Source organism: Girardinichthys multiradiatus, chromosome 7 (genome assembly GCF_021462225.1).
Source record: "Girardinichthys multiradiatus isolate DD_20200921_A chromosome 7, DD_fGirMul_XY1, whole genome shotgun sequence".
NCBI classification, from domain to species: Eukaryota; Metazoa; Chordata; class Actinopteri; order Cyprinodontiformes; family Goodeidae; genus Girardinichthys; species Girardinichthys multiradiatus.
The window spans coordinates 4566422-4590630 of NC_061800.1; the positions used below are offsets into that span (position 1 = coordinate 4566422).

Sequence of the window (24209 nt, forward strand, 5' to 3'; positions counted from 1 at the left end):
CGCTACAAGCATGCTCAGTATGATGGATAGCTTCAAAGTCAATGCAAGCGACTGCCTAGTGTCACTACATGCTCATCCAGGAAGAGTGAATGCTGCAAGTCACTAACTCAATACAATTTGCTGGGTTTCTTTAGACAGAAAAACTTTTTAACCAATTTGAATGTTAAACTGAATCTGACTGCACTGTTTGATAGTTAAGATTATTTGGAATGTATGTACCCGACTTGAAATCTGTATGATTTGATAGAATTGTCTTTGTAAACTGCCTTGAGATGACATGTGTTGTGAATTGAACAGAATTGAATTGAATCATGCAGTAAATGACACATACAATTAAGCCCAAACAATATTCATACCCCTGGCAGATTTATGATGCAAATGATTGTTTGGTTTGAAAATTATGTTTCTTCCGACTGGAAGCAATATCAATGTTTTTAAGCAGCTCATATGTATTCTGTGACCTGAATCCTTGGGGGATGCTAAAGATTAGGATGATGACAAGGAGGCTTTCCAACCTCAAAGACTTTGAGCTCATCATCAAAGATAAATCAAAACACCATTGGAAACATTCAAAAAGCTGCTCACCAAAAAAGAGCACAAATCATTTTTGATATTTCCTTTTGCAGTATAAATCAAACCATTCAATTTGTTTTCCCAACATTGATAATCAATTGATAATTATTTTATAAATTTTTGTGAGATACCTTTCTCATTTTGTATGAGAAACAAACTTGTTGTTTTAATGAAAATTATTTCAAATCTACACTTCAAATCAAAAAATTTGTTACCTTCCAACCTGTAATTTATGTTTTTTTCTTTTATTCTATTTATTCAGATTAAACCAGTTACCTTCAAAATTAGTCAAAGTTCACTTGTGTTCACTTGTGTGCAATTTAAGTGTCACATGATCTGTCACATTTACACATTTTCTGAAAGGCCCGAGAGGCTGAAACACCAATAAGCAAGAGGCATCATACCATGAAGACCAAGTAGCTCTTCGAACAAGTCAGGGAAATAGTTGTTGAGAAGTACAACTCGGGGTGAAGTTATAAAATATATATATATATACAAATCTTTGATGTTACGCCGGAGCATCATCACATCCATCATTTTCAAATGCAAAGCATAAATGCAAAGCATACCACAACAAACCTGCCAAGAGGGGGCTACCCATCAAAACTCACAGAGTGAGCAAGGAGGGCATTAATCAGAGAGGCAGCAAAGAGACTAAAGGTAACCGTGAAGGAGTTGCAGAGTTCCACAGCACAACCTGGAGTATCTGAATATAGGACCACAATACGCCATACATTCCATAGAGCTTGGCTTTATGGAAGAGTGGCCAAAAAAAGCCATTACTAAGAGTTGAAAATAAGAAGGCATGTTTTGAGTTTGCCAAAAGGCATGTGGGCGACTCCACAAATGTATGAAGGAAGGTGCTCTGGTCAGATGAGACTAAAATCGAACATTTCTGACACAAAGGAAAACACAATATCTGGAGCAAACCCAAAACATCCCATCATCTCAAGAACACTATCCCCAAAGTGAAACATGGTAGTGGTTTAGCATCATGCTGTGCAGATGGCTTTTTAGCAGCAGGGACTGACAAAGTGCTCAGAGCTGAGGGAAAGATGAATGTTGCTAAAACCTTAAGCAAAACTTGTTTGTCTTGTTGTGATTTGAGACTGAGATGGAGGTTCACCTTCCAGAAGAACAATGACCTGAAGCAACACTCGAATGGTTTAAGGGGAAACATTTAAATGTGTTGAAATGGTCTAGTCAAATTCACAATCTTAATCCAATTGAGAATCTGTGGTTAGACTTTAAGATCAATGATTACAAGCGGAAACCATCCAATGAAGGAGCTGGAGCAGTTTTGCGATAAGGAATGGGCAAAAATACCAGTGGCAAGATGTGGCACTACAAATGATTGACTTCATCCTGTAGTTTTCTGTTATTTCATCCTATTTGTTGTTTTCTTGAAAAAAATAATACATCTTTAAAGTTGTAGACATGCTCTGTAAATGAAATGGTGCAAACTCTCAAACAATAATTTTAATTGTAGGTTGTGAGGCAACAAAATATGAAAAATGCCAAGGAGGGTGGATACTTTTGCAAGGCACTGTATGTGTACTTTGTAGGCGTGGTGGGTTTTTTGGTGTATTAGAAAATGCTCTTCCTTTTTTCACTACATTCAGATCCACATAACACATGTATGTTTTAAATATGTCAACATGCATGGCAAGAAAATAAATTATGACAGCAAGTGGAACACCCAGAAGATAAAATGTTTTATTTTCTTTTTAACTCATTACTATTTGTCCAATGCCCTAGGAGTCACCCTAGTTATTATAATTTAAATCTAGAAGGTGCGAAGCAGGAGTAATGAGACATCAAAGCGTCCTTAATGAACACCCTTGAACATATGAGATAGGCAAAGGGCATCAAAGAGATGCAAAGTGTGATGCAAAGCCACAGAACAACCGCAGAATGATGCATTACAATGAAAATGAGATAAGAAGTGACTAAAATAGAACAGAGCTGTAATAACAAGATTCAAAGTTACCTCAAAGATAAAAATCTCACCCTTTGTGAGATTACAAAACATACAATACAACAAGCTCAAACAGTGTGACAGTCTTTGGTTGCAGTACGGTGAGTAGGAGGACTTTTACATGTCTGTGCACCATGTCCTGTGTGCATACATTATTGTATGCATTGGGTTTACTTACATACATGTAATTAAATCCCACTTGTAAATGTTCAACATGTAGAAATAATATGTTAGATAGTAAGATTTAATGCCAATTCTTAATCTTTGTGTCTGTTCATCTGTCTTCAGATGCTTTCTTTAATCTTTTTTCCATACTTCACTTTACAACATCCATGTCCTTCTGAACATGTATACATTTTTGTAATATTGTAGACCATATTTTTATCTTATTTACACTTGTAAAATGTAAATGGTCACCTTTATTATGGACTATTTTTCCTTGTTTGCGTCCCTCTCCAGGTCTGACCTGTTGGGAAACGTTTCTCCTCTGAGGGATGAGGAGTAATTACACATATTAACCTGTGGACCTGCACCTGACCAGATTTTATTGTTCCTGCTGCAGTGAGACAGGTGCTCTATTCCACAAGGAACCTGAAGCCAACATATTTTTTGTATCTTCTTTTTTTTTTACATTTTGGTAATCGATGCCAACCTGAAAGGATTGACCCTCAGCATCACCCCATCTGTTCATATGACCTCCTGTGTGCTCCCCAAGGTGGCTGTTGTAAAGAGGCAGCGATGATATCAGAGAACTTCTCATTTGTCTTTTTATCCAACTCAGTACAAGGGTAACCATTACCCCCTACCACCACCCCCTGACCCACAGGCACTGTTAGCACACATCAAGACGTGTTCTGAGGAAGCATGGGAGACATGAGCTGGGTGTGTCTGAGCCCGTCGGAGTTCAACCAGCTGCAGCAGTACAGCGAGTGTAAGTCTCGGTCTACACTTTGGTTAGTAATTTAATGTGGAGTTTTTAATTTGAAGCACTGACACTACGTGGATGTAAATGTGTATTAATTAATATATCATCTAAATTCCACCGTTTTTATTTCAATGGTGTGATATGCGAACAAGAATTAAAACCTTAACCAGGTCCTTAAAAACAAACATTAACCACAGTTATATCAATAATATGACATACAAATACCGATCACTTTATTAGGTACAATTTGCTATTACCAGCTGGGGCTCCCTTTTGTTTTCAGAACGGCCTCTATTCTGGGCAAACAAACCACAAAATTCCTCAGAGATATGGTCCGTATTGATTTGAGAGCATCACACAGTTACTGCAAATTTGTCCATGATGTCTCCAGTTGAACTACCTCCCAAGGGTGCTCTAATGGACTGAGATCTAGTGACAGTAGAGGCCGTTGTTGTACAGTGAACTCACCAAAATGTTCAAGAAATCATGTTGAAGATGATCTAAGCTTTGTGACATGGTGCAATATGCACTAAGGGGCCCATGGTGTGCCAGAGGAATTTAAACCACAGCATTACACCAGAAGCAGCCAGAACCAGCAGTTTCTTCTGCATCCGCTGTAGCCAATCTGCTTTAAGCTTTAATGCATTGTGCATTCAGAGATGGTATTATGTACACCTTGGTTGTAACAAGGGGTTATATCAACTACTGTTCCCTTTCTATCATCTGAAATCAGACTGCTCATTCTCCTTTAACATGACATCAGAAAATATTTTTGTCCATAGAACTGCAGCTCTCTGATCTATTACTTTTTCGAATCACTCTCATCAACCAAAGACATGGGTTTTTGTGGAAATGTCAGTAGATCAATAGTTTCTGATATGCTCAGTCCAGTCTATCTAGCACTAACAACCATGCCACAGTTATCTCTTTGAACGAAAGCAAGTCGTCTTTACCGTGTTTAGATGCCTAAATGTACTGTGCTGCTGTTAGGTAATTGGCTGACTGCTTTTTTTGTACTTAAGATGGAATGGAACAGGTCGACATAATAAAGTTATCGGTGAGTGTATTGAAAACAAAACAAGCCCAAATCCTCAACCATCTACCACCATGCTTGATGGCTGGTAGGAGGTGTTTTGTTGGTATGCTGTGTTTGATTTCACCAAATACAAACATTCATGGTGTTTATTATTATAATTTTAGCACCTGTCCGAGTGTCCCTGACTTGTCACACTGGAAGGAGATTATGAATCGTTTTATGATGGAATTTATGATAATTTTATTTGTTTTAACAGCTTATGTGCTAAAGCGAGAAACCCAGAAGTTTTTATTAAATTTTTTTTTATTCAGCACGATTTCTTTGTTGTTTCACACGTTATCACATGTCTATGTTTTTGTTGTGTATTTAAAAAAGTTAAAAACAATCCTCAGCATGGAAAGTACACATGCTGATAAGAGAAACATTTGTTTCTTTTCCCCATTAATCCTAGATTTTCTGCTTGGATAATGTCTACTGCACCTGTGTTGACCTGTGTTGACATGTATGCAATCAGAACCCTTTCAGGTTCTGATTACATACATGTGTTTTGAATTGGAGCACGCCTCAAAACACCACTTATTAGCCTGCTGGATGAGTCTTGTGGCTTTCTCTATCTATGCTGTTTCCTACATTTGTTAGTCAAAACAGCATCTCTCCATGTGCTGGTGATGGATGATAAACAGTCACGCAAGCTTTCTTCTGAAGAATTACATCATCATGGACAATTTCGGTTTTACAGGGTTAGAAAAACAAAATATTAGATTACAATGCCTTGAAGCATTCATACACCTTGAACCTTTCCACATTTTGTCACATTACAACCACAAACATAATCAATGTATCTTATCTGGATTTTTATGTCAAAGATAAAGTACTGCAGAACTGTGAAATAGAAAGAAGCATGGATTTAATTGTTTTTGCAAAAAAAAAACTAAAAATTGCGACTTGCTGTTGTACTCGTACTCGTACTCGTCGTCTTCCGCTTTATCCGGGACCGGGTCGCGGGGGCAGCAGACTCAGCAGAGAGGCCCAGACGTCCCTCTCCCCAGACACCTCCTCCAGCTCCTCCGGGGGGAGCCCGAGGCGTTCCCGGGCCAGCCGAGAGACAGAGTCCCTCCAGCGTGTCCTGGGTCGTGTCCTGGGCCTCCTCCCGGTGGGACATGCCTGGAACACCTCCTGAGGAAGGTGTCCAGGAAGCATCCGGTATAGATGCCCGAGCCACCTCAACTGGCTCCTCTCGATGTGGAGGAGCAGCAGCTCTACGCCGAGCCCCTCCCGGATGGCCGAGCTCCGGCCACCCTACGGAGGAAGCTCATTTCAGCCGCTTGCATCTGGGATCTCGTTCTTTCGGTCATGACCCAAAGTTCATGGCCATAGGTGAGGGTAGGAACGTAGATCGACCGGTAAATCGAGAGCTTCGCTTTTCGGCTCAGCTCTCTCTTCACCACAATGGACCGGCACAGGGCCCCCATTACTGTGGCAGCCGCACCGATCCGTCTGTCGATCTCCCGCTCCATTCTTCCCTCACTCGTGAACAAGACCCCGAGATACTTAAACTCCTCCACTTCAGGCAGGAACTCCCTTCCAACCTGAAGAGGACAAGCCACCCTTTTCCGGTTGAGAACCATGGCCTCGGACTTGGAGGAGCTGATCTTCATCTTAGCTGCTTCACACTCGGCTGCGAACCGCCCCAGTGCATGCTGTAGGTCTTGGCTAGAGGGGGCCAGCAGGACCACGTCATCTGCAAAAAGAAGAGACGAAATCCTCTGGTCCTCTGTCCATAAAAGTTATGAACAGGACCGGTGACAAAGGGCAGCCCTGCCGGAGTCCAACATGCACCGGGAGCAGGTCCGACTTAGTGCCAGCATTGCGAACGAAACTCCTGCTCCGCTTGTACAGAGACCGGATGGCCTCTTGTAAATGGCTCCCGATTCCATACTCCTGGAGCACCCCCCACAGGGCATCACGAGGGACACAGTCGAATGCTTTCTCCAGGTCCACAAAACACATGTGGACCGATTGGGCAAACCCCCATGAACCCTCGAGTACCCTGTAGAGGGTATAGAGCTGGTCCAGTGTTCCACGGCTGGGACAAAAACCACACTGCTCCTCCTGAAGCCGGGGTTCGACTATCGGCCGGACTCTCATCTCCAATACCCTGGCGTAGGCCTTACCAGGCAGGCTGAGGAGTGTTATCCCCCTGTAGTTGGAACACACCCTCCGGTCACCCTTCTTATGTAGAGGGACCACCACCCCAGTCTGCCAATCCAAAGGTACTGTCCCCGTCCGCCACGCAATGTTGAAGAGGCGTGTCAACCATGACAGCCCTACAACATCCAAAGACTTGAGGTACTCAGGGCGGATCTCAGCCAACCCCGAAGCCCTGCCACCGCGGAGCTTTTTAACCACCTCTGTGACTTCAGCCCGGGTGATGAAAGAGTCCAACCCCGAGTCCCCAGCCTCTGTTTCCGCCAGGGAATGCGTGATGGCAGGATTGAGGAGATCCTCGAAGTACTCCTTCCACTGCCCGATAATGTCCCCAGTCGAGGTCAGCAGCTTCCCACCCCCACTGTAAACAGTGTTGGCGAAGCACTGCTTCCCCCTCCTGAGGCACTGGACGGTTTGTCCTTCTCCATGGCCTCACCGAACTCTTCCCAGGTCCGAGTTTTTGCCACTGCCCGGGCTTGCTGTTGTATTGAGTATATAAATGTTTTTGCTTTATTAGTCAATTTAAAGTCAGTTTATCAGGCAGTCAATGTACAGCATCGCCAGTGTCAATAAATGTTTTTCCCTATTCTTCTTTGCAAAGTGGTTCAAACTTAAACAGATAAAAATTAAAATACATACACTATTTATTCAAAGTCTTGGCACATTTCACAATTGGATTTAATTCTGGACTCTGACTGGGCCATTCCAACACATTAATATGCTTTGATCCATTCTGCCTGTATGTTTAGGGCCCCAAACTAAAGTCTTGTGCAGCCTCTTAACAGATTTTGTTCTGGACCTGACATGGAATGCCATAATCTGATCATCTAAAAATGCATACTTTTGGTGCTGTTTGTGTCTGGGTATGTGTATATGCAGTACTGTGCAAAAGGTTTAGGCAGGTATGAAAAAATGCATTGAACAAAGAATTCTTTCAAAAATGGAAGTGTCAATCATTTATTTTAATCAATCAACAAAAATATGAAAGCATTCTTTATTTACAGCATTTTTTCACACCTGCCTAAAACTTTTACACAATACTGTATGTCTGTAAAATAGTGCTGTGATGCAAGACACATTTTAGAATAATTGTGACAATGAAGCAATATTGTATTGTATTATATTGTAAGATTGCCCTGTGTATTCAGCTCTATATGTATTCCCATCTTCCATGACCAGCTTCCCTGGCCCTTTCCAAAGCATAATTCTGTCACCACTGTGTTTCTGTTCAGGCTAATGAGCAGTGTTAGTTTTTCTTCTTGCCATCTTTCTCTGAACGGTTGTGCATTGCACTGTTTTAATGAAGCAGCATTACAGTAAACAGTCTGAATAAATAAGTCCGTCTCATTTCTCAGATTTTTGATTTTTGTGTTTTAATTTCCCTTCTAGGAAACCAAGGCTTCAATTCTCACAGCCTCATTTGTTCTGAAAAAGTTGAAAGCCATGTGTCTTTCACTTTCCATATCACAATTATGTATGGCTACTTGTAAACCCTGTAGATAAATTGACCCTGGACATCAACAACAACACAGATATCAAAGCAACAAAAAATTTTACTAAATTCGTAATTATTTGGCACATGGTCATAAAGGGAAGCTAATATGATTAATGTTCTGGACAGACTCTGTGTTTTTATGTCTAAGTGACTGTAGGATTAGCATGTTTAAGTGAGGGACACAATGTCTCCTCTGTCCAACCGCAAGGGTGACTCAGAAATTTGCCTCATCTGATGTTCCTGTTACAGAGGAGTGTTTATTGGGGGATTCATAAAAGAGATGCATTTTTACCCAGTTTTATTCAAAGACCACTCTGATTAAGAATATAAGCTCTGCTGTGCTGTGTAGAGCACTGTGAAGGGAAAAATAATAAGCTTTTCTCTGCTTTCGTCCTCAGACTCCACAAAGAAGCTGAAGGATGTTCTGGAGGAGTTTCATGGTGGAGGAGTTCTTTCCAAATACAATCCAGAGCAGGTGTGTCTCCACTACCTGTTGGTACATATTTTTTTATACTGACAAAAAAAAAAAAACTATTTCTTCTACATTTAAATGTCTCATCTTTGGTGCTTCATTATACAATCCAAACAGGCAGGTTTATGTCGTAGGAGACGTAAACTTTGAAGGCATTGTTTGTTCTTTAAGCATTTCTCTCTTTGATTCTGTCACGAAGAGCATTAGTTGTTGTCAAACCAGGTGCCCTTTTAGTCAGCCATTTTGGCTCAGCACAGGTGTGGGGTCAATCCCTTGACTTTTTTGTCAATTTAAATGACTGACACTTACTGTGTCTATCCTTGGCAGTGATCAGTGTTAAAAGCGTTGCTTTTCCAACTTATTAATCCTGCCACATTTAAATTAACAAAGCCTTTTTGTCTTTGCCATGAGGGGATCACAAGAGATTAAACATATGACAGAAAATAACATGAAAACCATATTGTTTGCTGAATATTGGACCATTTCTACGTTGCTGGATGCCACTATGCTGTTCAGCGTCCTCGGCCATTTTGTACCCCAGGATAGTCCGCTACTACAAATCCCAGCGGGCACCGCGGCTGATAGGACGGGGGCGTCGCAGCTCTGACGTCACAGTGGACTATGTAAGGGCACCGGAGACGCCCACCATGGCTTTTCAGTTTGGAACCGAGACGCGGTTACCGGCATCTGAAGCGCATTATTCTGGAGAAGAAAATCCCACGTGCACTTTAATTCATTCTCCCAGTTGGCTAACGAGAACAAAAGTCATAAAAGAGGGTCCGGGAATAGGAAGGCCCGGAGTTTTCAACTTTACCAATCGAGGACGTGGATTTAACACGTAACCAAACAACCACAGAGTTTTCAAGGAGATGCAATTTTTCCTCCTTGTCTTTTTTGCTCCAGTCGACTAGTGATGGTCCGTCATATTCTTCACCTTGCTGCCAAGGAGGCCGAAAAGGAGAAGGACGGACGGATCTCCTGAGTTACCCATGGACGCGTGGAAACTACCCCCCCCCACCCCTCTTTCCCCTCTCTTCTGATCCAGAGGAGACACCACCCAATGAGTGGCGCAATATTCCTCGCTAGCTGACAAAGAACAGACCTGGGAACCGCGCCAGCATCCAGCGTTGCAACTGGAGATGAGGGTACAGACCCATCATCCCGTCAATTATCATGGAAAATTTGAGATCCTTTCCCAACAAAGTGGGTTAATGGCTGCCCTTACCCTGCATCAACAGGCCTATTGAGCACACAGCTTTATTATCCTGACTGAGATGTGGCTAACCACTCTGACTCTGGGCACACATATAAACATGGGTGGTATTTCAAGTACTATGGGCAAGAGAGGCGGTCTGGCTGTGTTTATGAAAGACAGGTGGTGCAATGCAGGGCATTTAACTGCAGTAAAGACATTGAACTGCTAGCTGTTAGCATGAGGCTATACTATCTACCGGCGAAAGTTAACACATGTTATCTGCCAATGCTGCAGCAGCCTGCAATGTCCTCCACACTGTTACTAGCAGACTCCAAACACCAAAGCCACTTTCCTGATCTCTATGGATTTTATTTATGTTTGCCTGTCCCCCACTCTTCCCACCTTCACTCCATGTGTTACCTGTTGCACCTTTCCCTCCACTTGGGGGCTCAGATTACAGCTTGGTTCATATCCAGCCTTTGTATAAACCCCTTGTACATAGAGAACCAACTGTGACATGCACAGTGGGAAGATGGTCTGAGGAGACTGAAGAAGCTCTGAGGGATTATTTAAGTTCCACTGTTGGGGAAGAGCACTGTGATCTTCCTAGGGGAGGACATTGAAGGTTCACAGACTGCTTTGTGAACTACATTAACCTCTGTTTGGACAACGCTGTGCCACTCATGAAGGTATGGTGTTTCTCCAATAACAAGTCCGGGAGTTACTCTGAAGTAAAGGCTCTACTCAAGGAGAAGACGAGAGCCTTTAGATCAGAAAACAAGGAAGATCTGAAAGCTGTGCAAAGGAACTGACAAGAAAGATCAGGGATGGAAAAACAATCTACAGGAAAAAGTTGGAGGGCCAGTTGCAACAGAACAACATCAGTGGGCTTTGAAAGAACGTGAAAACAATTCCAGGTCACAGACCAGAGTTCTAGGCTGTAGGAGATTTAGGGTGGGTGAATGATCTGAACCAGTTCTTTAACAGGTTTGATTAGAGACTCACCCCTCCCCCAGCCCAGTCTCCCCTACTGCAACCCCCCTTATCTTGGATGACTGCCTGCTTTTCTTCCAAGAATGTCTCAGCTCCATCACCCACCCCCTCTGCTTCAGAGGAATCCATCACACAACCCCGGGCACCGACCCCCTACACCAACACTGGTGAACATCCAGGGAACTAATGTTAAGAAAGTGGTCCTTTCACAGACTTCTTCATCGAGGTGGTATCAGCCATCCTCTATGAAGTAGTATTTTTTATTTCCATCCATCAATCGCGCATATAGATTCTAGACCTAGAATCTCAACTATGTAAAATGCTCTTTGAACTCCTAAAAAAAAAGAATTTTACACAGGATGCCATCTACTGTAAATTAACTTGATTAAGTAATCAAGTTTTTTTAGCCTTTTGTGGTCAGATATTTATCTAAAAGTAGTTAAGCTCATTTACTAATCTAAATTCTCAAGTTTCTAAATTCTCTTTGCAATTCTCTTTGCAATTCTCTTTGCAAATAAAAATCTGAAAGGTCTGGAGTATTTCTACTCAGCCCAATGACACCTCTAAATAAAAGTCAGAGCTCCAATTACCCCCAGAAGCTATCTCATTAGTAGGAAGAGTCCACCTTTGTGCATTTTGGTCTCAGTATAAATCCGGCTTCAGAAGTTTGTTAGAGAACAAAAAGCATCAGAAAGACAAAGGAACACAGCAGACAGGTCAGGGATAACATCGTGGAGAAGTTTAAAGCAGGGTTAGGTTCTAAAACTGTCATATTGAGTTTAAAGGATTTGACCCACATGCAGAAAGCAATTCAGAAGACGGTATTGTTCGGTATAGTGTTTATTTACAACTGGGTGAATAATGCAGGGAACTGGAACCAGGATGCAAACTGTAGAAATAAACAAGAAGGTAAGCAGGGATAACTCTGGGGCTGAACTCATGAAAATAATAAATCTGTCTTACAAAGAATGGTGGAGGGATCCGCCAGAGGGGGAGTGGAGAAACCAAGTGGTTTTTTGCCGGTGAGACTGAAGTTGGTGGATATGGTAAGCCAGGAGAGTTTGAAATCCACGAGGTGCGATGGAGGGAGGATGGTAGACAGGGTTGGCAGATGGAGGTCCGAGGTACACAGGAATCAGGAGGCTGCCAGCTGGCGTGATCCAGCAAAGTCATGAGAGACTTGAGTCTTTGTTCATGGAACTGGATTGCTTCCTTCCAGAAGACGGTTTTATCCAGGCAGCATTCAATGCAAGGCAAAATCAGGTTCAGGAAACATGCAGGATACAAAGACAAAGTTACTTGGTGTACAAGGTAAGGGCAAAGGTAACATGGCTGAGCAGTACCACTGAGGGCAACACTCTGGCAGTGAGTTGCTGGCAGCCTCCTCCTTAAATAGTCCTCTACAGAATAATCAGGGGAATAGCGAACACCTGTCACCTCTCCTCCAGATTCCACTCTATCTAGGGGCTGAGCACAGTAAAAGCACCAACAGACACACAAAGCACAGATCCTGACAAAAACAATAATTCAAGCTTTGAACATTTCACAGAGATGTATTCAATAATCTGAAAATTATAAGAAATTGAAAGATGCCAGGCAAGAAGAACAATAGTCAGAGATGCAGCCAAATGGCATTTGGTAACTCCAGAGGAGCTGCAGGAGCTCAGCTCAGGTGAGAAAATCTATCAACACGACAACTGCTAGTCCTGTTCTAAAAAACAATCTAGCCTTCATGAAGGGTCATCATGAGAAAACGTTTCCTTCCAGTTCATAATTATGCATTGTTTGGTGTTGTCTATCACATGAAATCCCGTTAAAATATATTAAAGATTGGGATTGTAAGAAGAAAAAATGTGACAAAGTTCCAGCGGCATGAATACTTTAGCAAGGAAATGCACACAAAAAAATGACAGCATGTTAGAATATTATAGTAGTTGTTTACCTGGTAGAAGAACTTAAGTTAAGGAAATATGTTAAAGAGCCACAAAGTTGGTTAAGAGGTCCTTGATAGATTCCTAAAAGAATGTTTCAAAATAAAGTTTAAGGCTTCCTGTAACTGTGATGGTACCATTACCAGAGATCCTTCTTATTCTGACAAACTTCCCTTAACACATGTAAAAAAACACTATTTGGAATAAGGATGAGTTTGTTTTGTGATGAAACCCAGTTTTAAGGGTTAGCTTATTTTAATATCCGATGGTAAACACAATTGTAAGGTCCATTAAAGCAGTCCAGCCAACTTTGACTGCTGAAGTCTAGTCAAAGCACGCCTCTAATAATAGGTAAACCGTTTTATACCTTTTTCACAAAATAGCTTGAAATCACTATCAAGTAATGATAGTGGTGTGAAAGTCCCTTTATGTAATAATTAGAATCAGAATCAGAATCAGAATCAGAATCAGAAAAGCTTTATTGCCAAGTACGTTTTTGGACATACAAGGAATTTGTTTTGGCGTAGTCGGTGCAATACAGTACAAATTAAACAGTATAAACATATCTACAATATAATATAAATATATGTGCACAGTTTTAAGTGAGTGAGAGTAAATATAGAGCAGTATAAGATGCAAGAGCAATACAACAGTGCAGGTGATCATTGTGCAAGTAAAGCAGGAGTCCAAGCTGAGCGTTAATGTAACACATAGAGTTACAGGTTACAGGTGTCCTGTCAGCAAAACAAAGGGGGGGTGTGGGGGAAAGAGACAGTGTCAGGGTGGTTTCCGGGCTTTGTTAACCAGGCTGGTGGCAGATGGGAAAAAACTGTTCTTGTGGCGTGAGGTTTTGGTCCGGATGGACCGCAGCCTCCTGCCAGAGGGGAGAGTCTCAAAGAGTCTGTGACCGGGGTGGGAGGGATCAGCCAGAATCTTCCCTGCTCGCTTCAGGGTCCTGGAGGTGTACAGTTCCTGGAGCGACAGTAGACTGCAGCCAATCACCTTCTCAGCAGACCGAATGACACGCTGCAGCCTGCCCTTATCCTTGGCTGTAGCAGCGGCATACCAGATGGTGATGGAGGAGGTGAGGATGGACTCAATGATGGCTGTGTAGAAGTGCACCATCATAGTCTTTGGCAGGTTGAATTTCTTCAGCTGCCGCAGGAAGAACATCCTCTGCTGGGCTTTCTTGATGAGGGAGCTGATGTTTGGCTCCCACTTGAGATCCTGGGAGATGATGGTTCCCAGGAAGCGGAAAGATTCCACAGTGTCAATTGTGGAGTCACAGAGGGTGATGGGGGCAGGTGGGGCTGGGTTCTGCCTGAAGTTCACAACCATCTCCACTGTCTTTAGAGCGTTGAGCTCAAGGTTGTTCTGGCTGCACCAGTCCAACAGATGGTCCACCTCCCATCTGTACGCAGACTCATCACCATCAGAGATGAGTCCGATCAGGGTGGTGTCGTCCGCAAACTTCAGAAGCTTGACAGACTGGTGACTGGAGGTGCAGCTGTTGGTGTACAGGAGAAGAGCAGAGGAGAGAGAACACAGCCTTGGGGGGAACCGGTGCTGATGGTCAGGGAGTCAGAGACGTGCTTCCCCAGCCTCACGCGCTGCTTCCTGTCAGACAGGAAGTCAGTGATCCACCTGCAGGTGGAGTCGGGCACACTCAGCTGGGAGAGCTTCTCCTGTAGCAGAACTGGGACGATGGTGTTGAAGGCAGAGCTGAAATCCACAAACAGGATCCTGGCGTAGGTTCCTGTGGAGTCCAGGTGTCGGAGGATGAAGTGAAGGGCTAGGTTGACTGCATCATCTACAGACCTGTTGGCTCTGTAGGCAAACTGCAGGGGGTCAAGGAGGGGGTCGGTGATGTCTTTTAGGTGTGAGAGCACAAGGCGCTCAAAGGACTTCATCACCACAGAGGTCAGGGCGACGGGTCTGAAGTCATTAAGCCCTGTGGTCCTTGGCTTCTTGGGAACAGGGACGATGGTGGAGGACTTGAAGCAGGCTGGCACATGACATGTCTCCAGTGAGGTGTTAAAAATGTCTGTGAAGACTGGAGACAGCTGATCAGCGCAGTGCTTCAGGCTGGCTGGTGAGACAGAATCCGGACCAGCAGCTTTCCGGGGGTTCTGTCTCCTGAAGAGTTTGTTGACGTCCCTCTCCTGGATGGAAAGAGCCGTCCTCGGCGTGGGTAGGGGGCTGGTGGGGGGGAACTTCAGGGTGGGGGTTGGAGGTGCCAAGGCCCCTCTTGAGGTTGGAGAGATGGGGGTGGTGGATTGTGGCTGCAGCTGTTGGGGGGCGTCGTGGGAGATGGTTGCAGGACTGTCCCTTTGTCTTTCAAAGCGGCAGTAGAACTCGTTCAGGTCGTTGGCGAGGCGTCGGTCGTTGATGGAGTGGGGGGCTTTCGGCTTGTAGTTGGTGATTTGCTTGAGCCCTTTCCAGACAGACGCTGAGTCGTTGGCTGAGAACTGGTTTTGGAGCTTCTCAGAGTACAGTCGTTTGGCCTCTTTCACTGCCTTGCCAAACTTGTACTTTGCCTCTCTGTATATGTCTTTGTCCCCACTCCTGAAGGCCTTTTCCTTATCCAGTCTTAACCTTCTGAGTTTAGCTGTGAACCAGGGTTTGTCGTTGTTGTAACTCACCCTGGTGTATGATGGTACACAGCTGTCCTCACAGAAGCTGATGTAGGAAGTCACAGCCTCTGTGTACTCTGGTAGTAGTCCTGAACACATCCCAGTCTGTACAGCCTAAACACGCCTGGAGATTCTCCACAGCCTCACTGCTCCATTTAATTAAGCTTGATGTAGAAAGTTGTAATGGCTGTGAGTGAATAAACTTACATCTGCTGTAACAGAGGAGAGTTTACCTCAAAGAAACTCGTCAGAGCCTTATTCCAAATAGGACAAACTGTATTTTTTTCCAGTAGTATCTAAGTCCCAAATATTACATTTGATTTTTCTGTTCTTTTCATCTATTGACAGTAAGAGCTTCTCAGTATTTGCAGTCATAACTAACAGTCTGACTGGAGATTTGACGCCATAAAAGCTGACTTTCTGAGACCCAGTCACCATCTGGCGCCACAATGATGACCACTGCCTCTGCCATATAATATACACACTCACACAAAACACACCCACACACACACACACACACACACACACACAAAGATATATACAAAGCGTATTTTGTTACTGTTTTTGTCACACTTACATCAGAATCAGAATCAGCTTTGTTGCCAAGTTTGTACAGACAAACAAGGAATTTGCCTCAGAATAATAAAGAATATAATTTTTATATACACAATTGACTTTACAATGGAATAACATGGAATAATTCCAAGTATGCATGATTTTGTTCTGGAACTCTGACTCTGAAGGGCCTGGGAGAAGAAAGTGTCTCTGTGGCAGCTGGTTTGAGCAGACAGCAATCTGTAGCGCCACTTAAAGGTAAAAACCTAAACAGGTCATGTGCAGGGTGAGCCCTGATGGTTCTCTCTTCAGACTTGATTGTTCATTACAGTTTGAACCTGTCCTGTTTTGTGGATGAGCCAAACCACACTGAGATGGACGAAGACGGGACAGGCTGAATTATGGCAGAGTAGAAGATGACGAGGAGCTCCTGTGGAAGGTTGTTCTTCTTGAGTTGCTTCAGGTAGTACAGTCTCTTTTTTCAAACATCGTCTATCTGGGAGGATCACCTCAGGTTTTGAGAAATGGTAGTTCTTCCTAGGAACCGGAAGTGGTCCACAGCAGACACAGTGTTGTTGAGGATGGTAAGGGGTGTGTGTGGGGGTGGTCTTCTCCGAAAATCCACCATCATGTCCACAGTTTTGAGTGGGTCAAGTTCCAGGTGGTTTTGACCACACCAGTGTACGAGCCAATCCACCTCCCATCTGCCTGTCTATATGGAGACTCATCACTGTTCTGAATTAGTCCAATATCAGTGGTGTCATCTACAAACTTCAGGAGTTACACAGATGGGTCTGCTGAGGTACAGTCATTTGTGTAGAGGGAGAAAGGGAGTGGGGAAAGAACCCAACCCTGGGGGGTGCCGGTGCTGATGGTTCTTGTGCAGGAGAAGATTCTCCGCAGCCTCACCTGCTGCTGGCGGTCCTTCAGGAAGCTGGTGATCCACTTACAGGTGAAGGCCGGGACTTTTATTGAAGACTGCGCTGAAGTTCACAAACAGGATCCTGGCATACGTCCCTGAAGTGCAGAAGCGGCATGTGAGAAGCTTTTCTTTACCTACTCACTGTAGCTTCTCTTTGCTGCTTTGATCTCCGTGGTCAGTACGTTCCTGGCCTGCTTATACAGGGCCTGGTCCCCACTGCTGTGAGCCTCTTCCTTATCTCAGATGAGAAGTGTATGTGCAGAAGGTCTTGGTCTGCACACACATGTCATCACAGAAACTGATGTATGATGTCACCCCCTCAGTAAGTTGGTTTAAATCAGTAGTTGAAGTTTCAAAAACAGTCGAATCTGTGCAGTCAAAGCAGGCCGGTAACATCTGCTTTGACTCATCAGTGCACTTTTTAACAGTCTGAACCACATATATTTTAATTTCTGCTTGCATGTTGGGATGAGGTGGACCAGAGAGTGGTCAGAAAGTCCCAAAGCAGCCCTGATGACAGTTCGATATGCATCCTTTAAAGTTGTGAAGCAGTGGTCTAGAGTGTTTTCATCCCTGGTGGGACACAATGTGCTGTCTGTATTGGGAAGTTCATTGTAAAGGTTTGCACTGTTAAAATCCCCAAGAACAATGACGAGAGAGTCTGGATGTTTTTTCTCCACGGCTGTTATCGTTTCAGCCAATTGTTTTTTAGCATCTGAAGTGGGGCCTTGAGGAGGTATGTAAGCACCAACTAGTACAAATGAGGAGAACTCCCTCGGTGAATAAAACGGTTTACAGTTTATGAGAAAGGACTCCAGGTCAGGACTGTATGTCTTCTTCAACACTTTGATGTTTCCTCACCAATCTTAATTTATATGAAAGCAGATTGTGCCTCCTCACTTTTTCCTCGATAAGTCTGAGTTGCAGTCTGCTCTGAACAGCTGAAACAGAAGTGTTGGGACCCAGCCATGGAAACAACATTAAAACTCCGGTACAAACTTTTCTGGAACTTACAAAATAAATTGCATATAACTGACTTCCAGCAACTGAGGAAAAAGGGGGTAGCAGCAGACTTCCCATGATGCCACTGTCTGAATAAGAGCACCCCTTCTCCAACAAGCCGCTCTCTTCCACACGGCCTTCGAAAGGGACCGGATAGGGGAGAGAAGCGCGCTGATATCTTTTTGCTGGCAAAAAGACGTAACTCTTCAACTGGATCCAAGAGTGTCATAAGATAACACGATCATATGCACAAGTTAAATATGAGTGAATAACTGTTTGTGTACCCAGTATTCGTTCATAAAAAGGGGAATTAAGGTACACGCCTGGCTTGACTCTGAGGCCTGCAGAAGCAAATGGTGCCCCAGAGAAGTCCCTGCAGAGACACAGTCTCTACAAACCGAGTGAAGCGGTTTTCCTTGTCTGAGAGGAGGACAAACGAGTAGCCGCAATTACGGCAGTTAACGTACAGTGTGGTCAGCGGACAGAACGAGCCATCTTCCAGTCAGAGCTACGGAGGTTAGCTGGAAGCTAACCCTTTGTTCACAGAGCTCTCTTCAAACATCATCGTCGCCCGGACAACTTTTCCTCAGCACAGTTCATACGAGGTTAGGTTTGGGCAGAGCAGAATAACATAGAAGTTATTTAGATTGAAATGATCTAAACGTTTTTCATTTTATGAAGTTTGGTTTTGTTTGTGTTGATCTCAGCTATCTTGGTGCTAGCAGACTGTCTGCAGCACACGTGCTCCTTTGTGTTTTTAAAGTTAAGAGAAACTTTATTAAAGGGTGATTTTAAACAGAAGATTGGTCATAACGCACCGTCCGCGTTTATGCATTTAACCCTTTTATTAACGGTATTTTTTAAAGGTGTGTGTTTGAATCTGGTGCTGAGCTAGCACCTTCTTTGTTAGCTTATCTGCTAACAGCTAAGGACATGTGCTTGCTGCTAAATAATATTTACCCAGAAAGGTTTAGTTTTCAATCCAGTAAATAATGTGTCCCTAACATCATTTTACTAAATTTAATAACTAAGTAAACACCATTAAGCCCCATTTCTCCAGAAAGATTTGGCTCTTTCCTTGATAATATTTCTTCAAATATTATTTTAATAAGTAAAGGCAGCTAATGAGACACCGTTGAGAAATGGTCATCCAGAAGGTTGGTTTTATTCAGCAGATCATTATTTAAAACATTATTTTATTAAAATAATATTTTATCTGATCTTGCACTGTGAATGGTTGTCTAAATGTTTGCTGATTATTGCCTAAGTTAGTTCCAAGGCTAACTTAACTTAATTTCCAGATTCTTCAAGATAATCCTTGGTTCTCAAACATAAACATTGCATGGTAATGTTGCATCACTCTTTTGGTCATGATTTCAATTATCTTTAATCAACTTGTTTATATTGTACATAGCCCATTAGTCTTTGTTATTCTTTAAATCTGCTTGGTAGTTAGTTGGATTGTTTTAGCATAGTAAAGGGTTTGTTAATTGAAATATGTTTGACTTTGAGTTGACTTATTTTTGTTAATAAATTCTTGTATTTTAAGAAATTGTGTGAATTAATTCCATGCGTGTGCAGAGTTTATGCTGTTCAATAATCAGAGCTCGTCTCATACCTTTCTATTTTGTCCTAATACCATCGCCTTACTGGACTGGTATTCACAGGACAACCCTTAACAGACCGAAATATTATTTGATAAAATAGTCAGTCAGTCAGTCAGTCATTGTCTACCGCTTCTTCCATAGTGTGTCACAGGGGAGCTGGTGCCTATCTCCAGCAGTCTATGGGTGAGAGGCAGGGTACACCCTGGACAGGTCGCCAGTCCATCGCAGGGCAACACACAAACAACCACGCACACACTCATTAATACACCTAAGGGCAATTTAGAGTTACCAATTTACCTAACAGGCATGTCTTTGGACTGTGGGAGGAAGCTGGAGAACCCGGTTTCCTCCCACAGTCCATTTGATAAAATATTAATATTAAATGTTAAATAATATTCTCAGATTCATAATCATGACAGAAGTGTGCGGTCCTCACTCAGCCAGGTTTAAGTAAAGCAGAGGGCGGTAGATTGAAGGTAAGGGTGCGCGTAGCCCCTGTTGTCTGAGCTTCATGAGCACGCTGACTCTCTTACCTCTCTGCCGTCTCCGACGTTATAGCCCATAGAGAGCCGCCACTCCGCTGGCCAGGATCTCTGTTCTACTCTGCTGAATGAGACCACCCAATGGTGGCAGAAAGCACCACAAAAACACGCAGAAAACGAGAGAGCAAATCTCCAAGGCGTCCATCATCATCACCACCTTGTATCTTGCTCCAGACCATCAAGCAAATTTTACATACAACTGGTGATTTCAATCAAGGGAAAAACTTTCTTAACCAGCCTGGGGCAATAAAATTGTCATAATGTAGGTTTCTGTTGGACCAATATGCGGAGAAGAACTCCTGAAGCTTGAAGTTAGGGTTAGACAACACTTTATTGTTCATGGCTGGACACGGACAGGGTACCAGGCATGCACACAAACACAAACAACACATAAGGAACCAGCGGTGAACAAAGGAAACAAACGGGCTTAAATACAAAACTGGTGAGCAGGGGAAACCAATGACACACGTGACCAGACTATCAGGGGAAAACACAGAACAGGTGTGGGCTTGGGGTGCAGGGAGACAGAAAACAAAGGACTAGACCAGGTAAAATAACAAAACACAAACTCAAGAACACAAGCAGGTATGACAAAAATATAACTATCCCCATTGTTAAATAATAAAATAACAGTAATTGCTTAATTTGTTTTTTGGTTATCTTAAACCAACCACAACCATGCTTAATTAGCATCAGACCTGTAGAATCAAGAAATCAGTTAAATAGAACACATCTTACAATACGAATCTCAGAAAGCAACACATCACATCCCGATCTAAGGTAATTCAAGAACAGGCAACAAGTCTTTGAAACTAATCCTTTTGGATAACTTTATAAAGCTATTTCTAAATCTTTGGAACTTCAGTGAACCACAGTTAGAACCATAATCTACAAATAGAGGAGTGTTATGCCTACAAACCGTCTCTAAGAGTGCATCAACAACTCATTTAGAAGCCCACAAATGAAGCCAAAGCAACATCTAAAGCTCTATAGGCTTCAACTGCCTCAGTTAAGGTCAGCCTCATTTAACAACAAGAAAGAGACTGTGTAAAATGGCCTCCACGTCAGAGCTTCACAGCCAAAACCAATGCTGATCTAAAGGAACACAATGGCTTGTCTCACATTTGCCAATAAATGTCTTAATGATCCCCAAGACTTCTGGAAAAGTGGCGGTAGAGAGATGGCTGCTTTGCTGCTTTAGGATGACTTACTGTAATTGATGGAATCGTGAATTCTGCTGTCTAACATCCGACCATCAGTTCATGACCTTAAACTCATGTGCAGGTGGGAGTTTGTAGTATGACAATGATCCAAAGGACACCAGTAAGTTACCTCTGACTAAGTAAAAAGAAACAAAATGAAAGGTTTTACAATGTCTTTGTCCAAATTTAAATCCAATTGAGATGATTTGGCATCAATCAAGCAGGCTGTTTACACAAAGAAACAGTTTAATGTGGCAAAATGAAAACTATTTTGCAAATACAGGTTGGCCAAAATTCCTCCTAATGACTCAGGCTTGATGACACTAATTAGGTTTAGGGGCAATTACTTTTTCACTTATGGTGAAGTTGGTATGCAGTACAGTTTTCTCTATAATAAATTAAATATTAATTTGAAAACTGCTTTCTGTGATAAAAATACAAAAACAGAATAAATTGGTAAAGGGAAAAAAACTCAACATGACAGAAGCCCTCTAGCTGCTACAGTTTACTTTTCTGCATCTGTGCCAAAATGAAACAGATTAAATGAACCATGTAAATGTGTCATAGCTACCCTTGGGAAATATTTACAGACTGGCAGCCATGTGTGAAAGTCCACTCACATAGATAATACTCGTTGGTTAGATTTGGATATAAACACATTTTCCAGAGGGACTACAATTTTCACAATTGCGTCTGGGTACACTTATATTCTAGGACAAGTATTTGTCTGTGAAAGTGTGTGTGTCTGCTGTGGCATGTGTGCATATGAGCTTATTTCTCTGAACCCACAGTGCTTCTACATGATGCATGGTATATTACTGCCGCCTGGTTTGCTTGACCAAAGAAGGAGAAACAACTGATATGAATAATGGCTGGTAGATCTCTAGCTCATGGGGTCAGAACAGCAGTTTTGGGCTGAGGAAGGAGAATCATCACCACTGCGTTGTCTTCTTTGACGGGTGTCAGTTACAGCAAATCTAAAAATCAGTAGCATTCTTATTATTATTGAGATTTGTGTAGATATGAAACTTCTGAGCACAGTGAATGAAAAATCACAGGGAGTGTTATTCAATATGGTTTGTCATGTTTCATTATAATCATGGGAAAAAGAAAGTACACCCTCTGTTTATTCTATTCATGCAACAATACAAATGGTCTCTTCTATACCAGTTCTAAAGCCATTTAAATGGAACCTGAAGTACAGAAAACACTCAACATATTCCACACTAACATTACTAAATAAATAAAGATTAAGGGAAAAAGAAAACTTAAGTACACCCCATGACTGCTTGTAGAAACCCACTCCTCTTTCCGACATTGCTTAAGTTCATTAAACTCCATCTAAAGCATATGGGTCAGACTGAGGTCTCAACTGCTGTGTTTGGGATCTTTGTCCTGCTGATGTTATTTTAGCCAAGCTTCTCGCTATATTAGTAATCAGATATGCTATCAAATAATCTCTTGTAAATATGTTTGTTCAATGATGACAGGATGATTTCTTTAATATAAATCAGGAGCTTAATTTCTTCTTGAAAATTGCAAAAAATGTGTGTGTGTCAAGATGAAAACTCCCTCTGTGGTGTGCATTATTACATGTCCTGAATTGATGTCTTTCTAACTAAAAATAATGATTTAGGATGGAGCATGTACTTGTTGCTTCAGTAGTAAATGTTGAAAGATTTAGAAAGTTACTGTTGACATGTTGCTATTGTGCAATGTTAGCTGCTAGCTTCATTTAATGCAGAGTTTGTTTTTGGGTTGATGTAATTCCATCTATATAAATATAAATCTGCTATAAATCTGTGGCTTTCCGGTTATTTTTCACAGATTTTACTATTGTTATTTCCAACCTCTCTATTATACTTAGTGTAAACCAATCGGTTCATCAAGAACATATTTTGCTTATTGTTTTTCCCAATGAACTGGTACATGGGTGTTAGGTTCGTCCATTTTGATCGGCAGACCGACTAGGCTGCACAGTTCGACATTCTCTGACACCCAGGATTATAAAACCTGCGGAAGATATTCTTTAATTGCCATTTACATCGTGTCTCATGGGATGACGCAACGGAGGCGCTTATCTAGAGATACAAATGCTCGCAGGCAAAGTTTTTCTCCACACGGCCATTCATGGAATAGCTTGAAAGCTCTTTTCTCCATAAAACTGCTGGTTTGATCTTCATAGACACTCAATGCGCGTATATTTTCTTTTTTTATTATTGTTTGGTACTCATTTTTATCGCCTTTTATATAGAATAGTACTTGTTAGTTAGGTGAATGTTTTTGGACCAGAATATGGTATGTCAGGACTATACGGTTTCAATATATTTTCACATATACACTGCTCAAAAAAATAAAGGGAACACTTAAACAACACAATATAACTCCAAGTAAATCAAACTTCGGTGAAATCAAACTGTCCACTTAGGAAGCAAAACTGATTGACAATTAATTTCACATGCTGTTGTGCAAATAGAATAGACAACAGGGGAAAATCTTTGGCGATTGGCAAGACACACTCAATAAAGGAGTGGTTCTGCAGGTGGGGACCGCAGGCCACTTCTCAGTACCTCTGCTTTCTGGCTGATGTTTTGGTCACTTTTGAATGTTGGTGGTGCTTTCACACTCGTGGTAGCATGAGACGGACTCTACAACCAACACAAGTGGCTCAGGTAGTGCAGCTCATCCAGGATGGCACATCAATGCGAGCTGTTTCCTGTCACTGTCAGCGTAGTATCCAGAGCCTGGAGGCACTACCAGAAGACAGGCCAGTAGACCAGGATACGTGGAGGAGGCCGTAGGAGGGCAACAACCCAGCAGCAGGACCGCTACCTCCGCCTTTTGTGCAAGGAGGAACTGCAGGAGCACTGCCAGAGCCTGCAAAATTACCTCCAGCAGGCCTCAAATGTGCATGTGTTTGCATAAACGGTAAGAAACGGA

At 42.5% G+C, this 24209-nt stretch overlaps 1 protein-coding gene across 1 annotated transcript in view; it reads left to right on the forward strand.

Annotated features, from left to right (window-relative positions):
* LOC124871248 (diacylglycerol kinase gamma) overlaps positions 1 to 24209 on the forward strand; it is a 183215-nt gene that overhangs the window by 29569 nt on the left and 129437 nt on the right. Inside the window, exons 2-3 of the mRNA XM_047370405.1 lie at positions 3011 to 3482; positions 8614 to 8690. Coding sequence (XP_047226361.1) covers positions 3416 to 3482; positions 8614 to 8690 — 144 coding nt within the window. The 5' untranslated portion in view covers positions 3011 to 3415. The remainder of the gene's footprint in view (positions 1 to 3010; positions 3483 to 8613; positions 8691 to 24209) is intronic.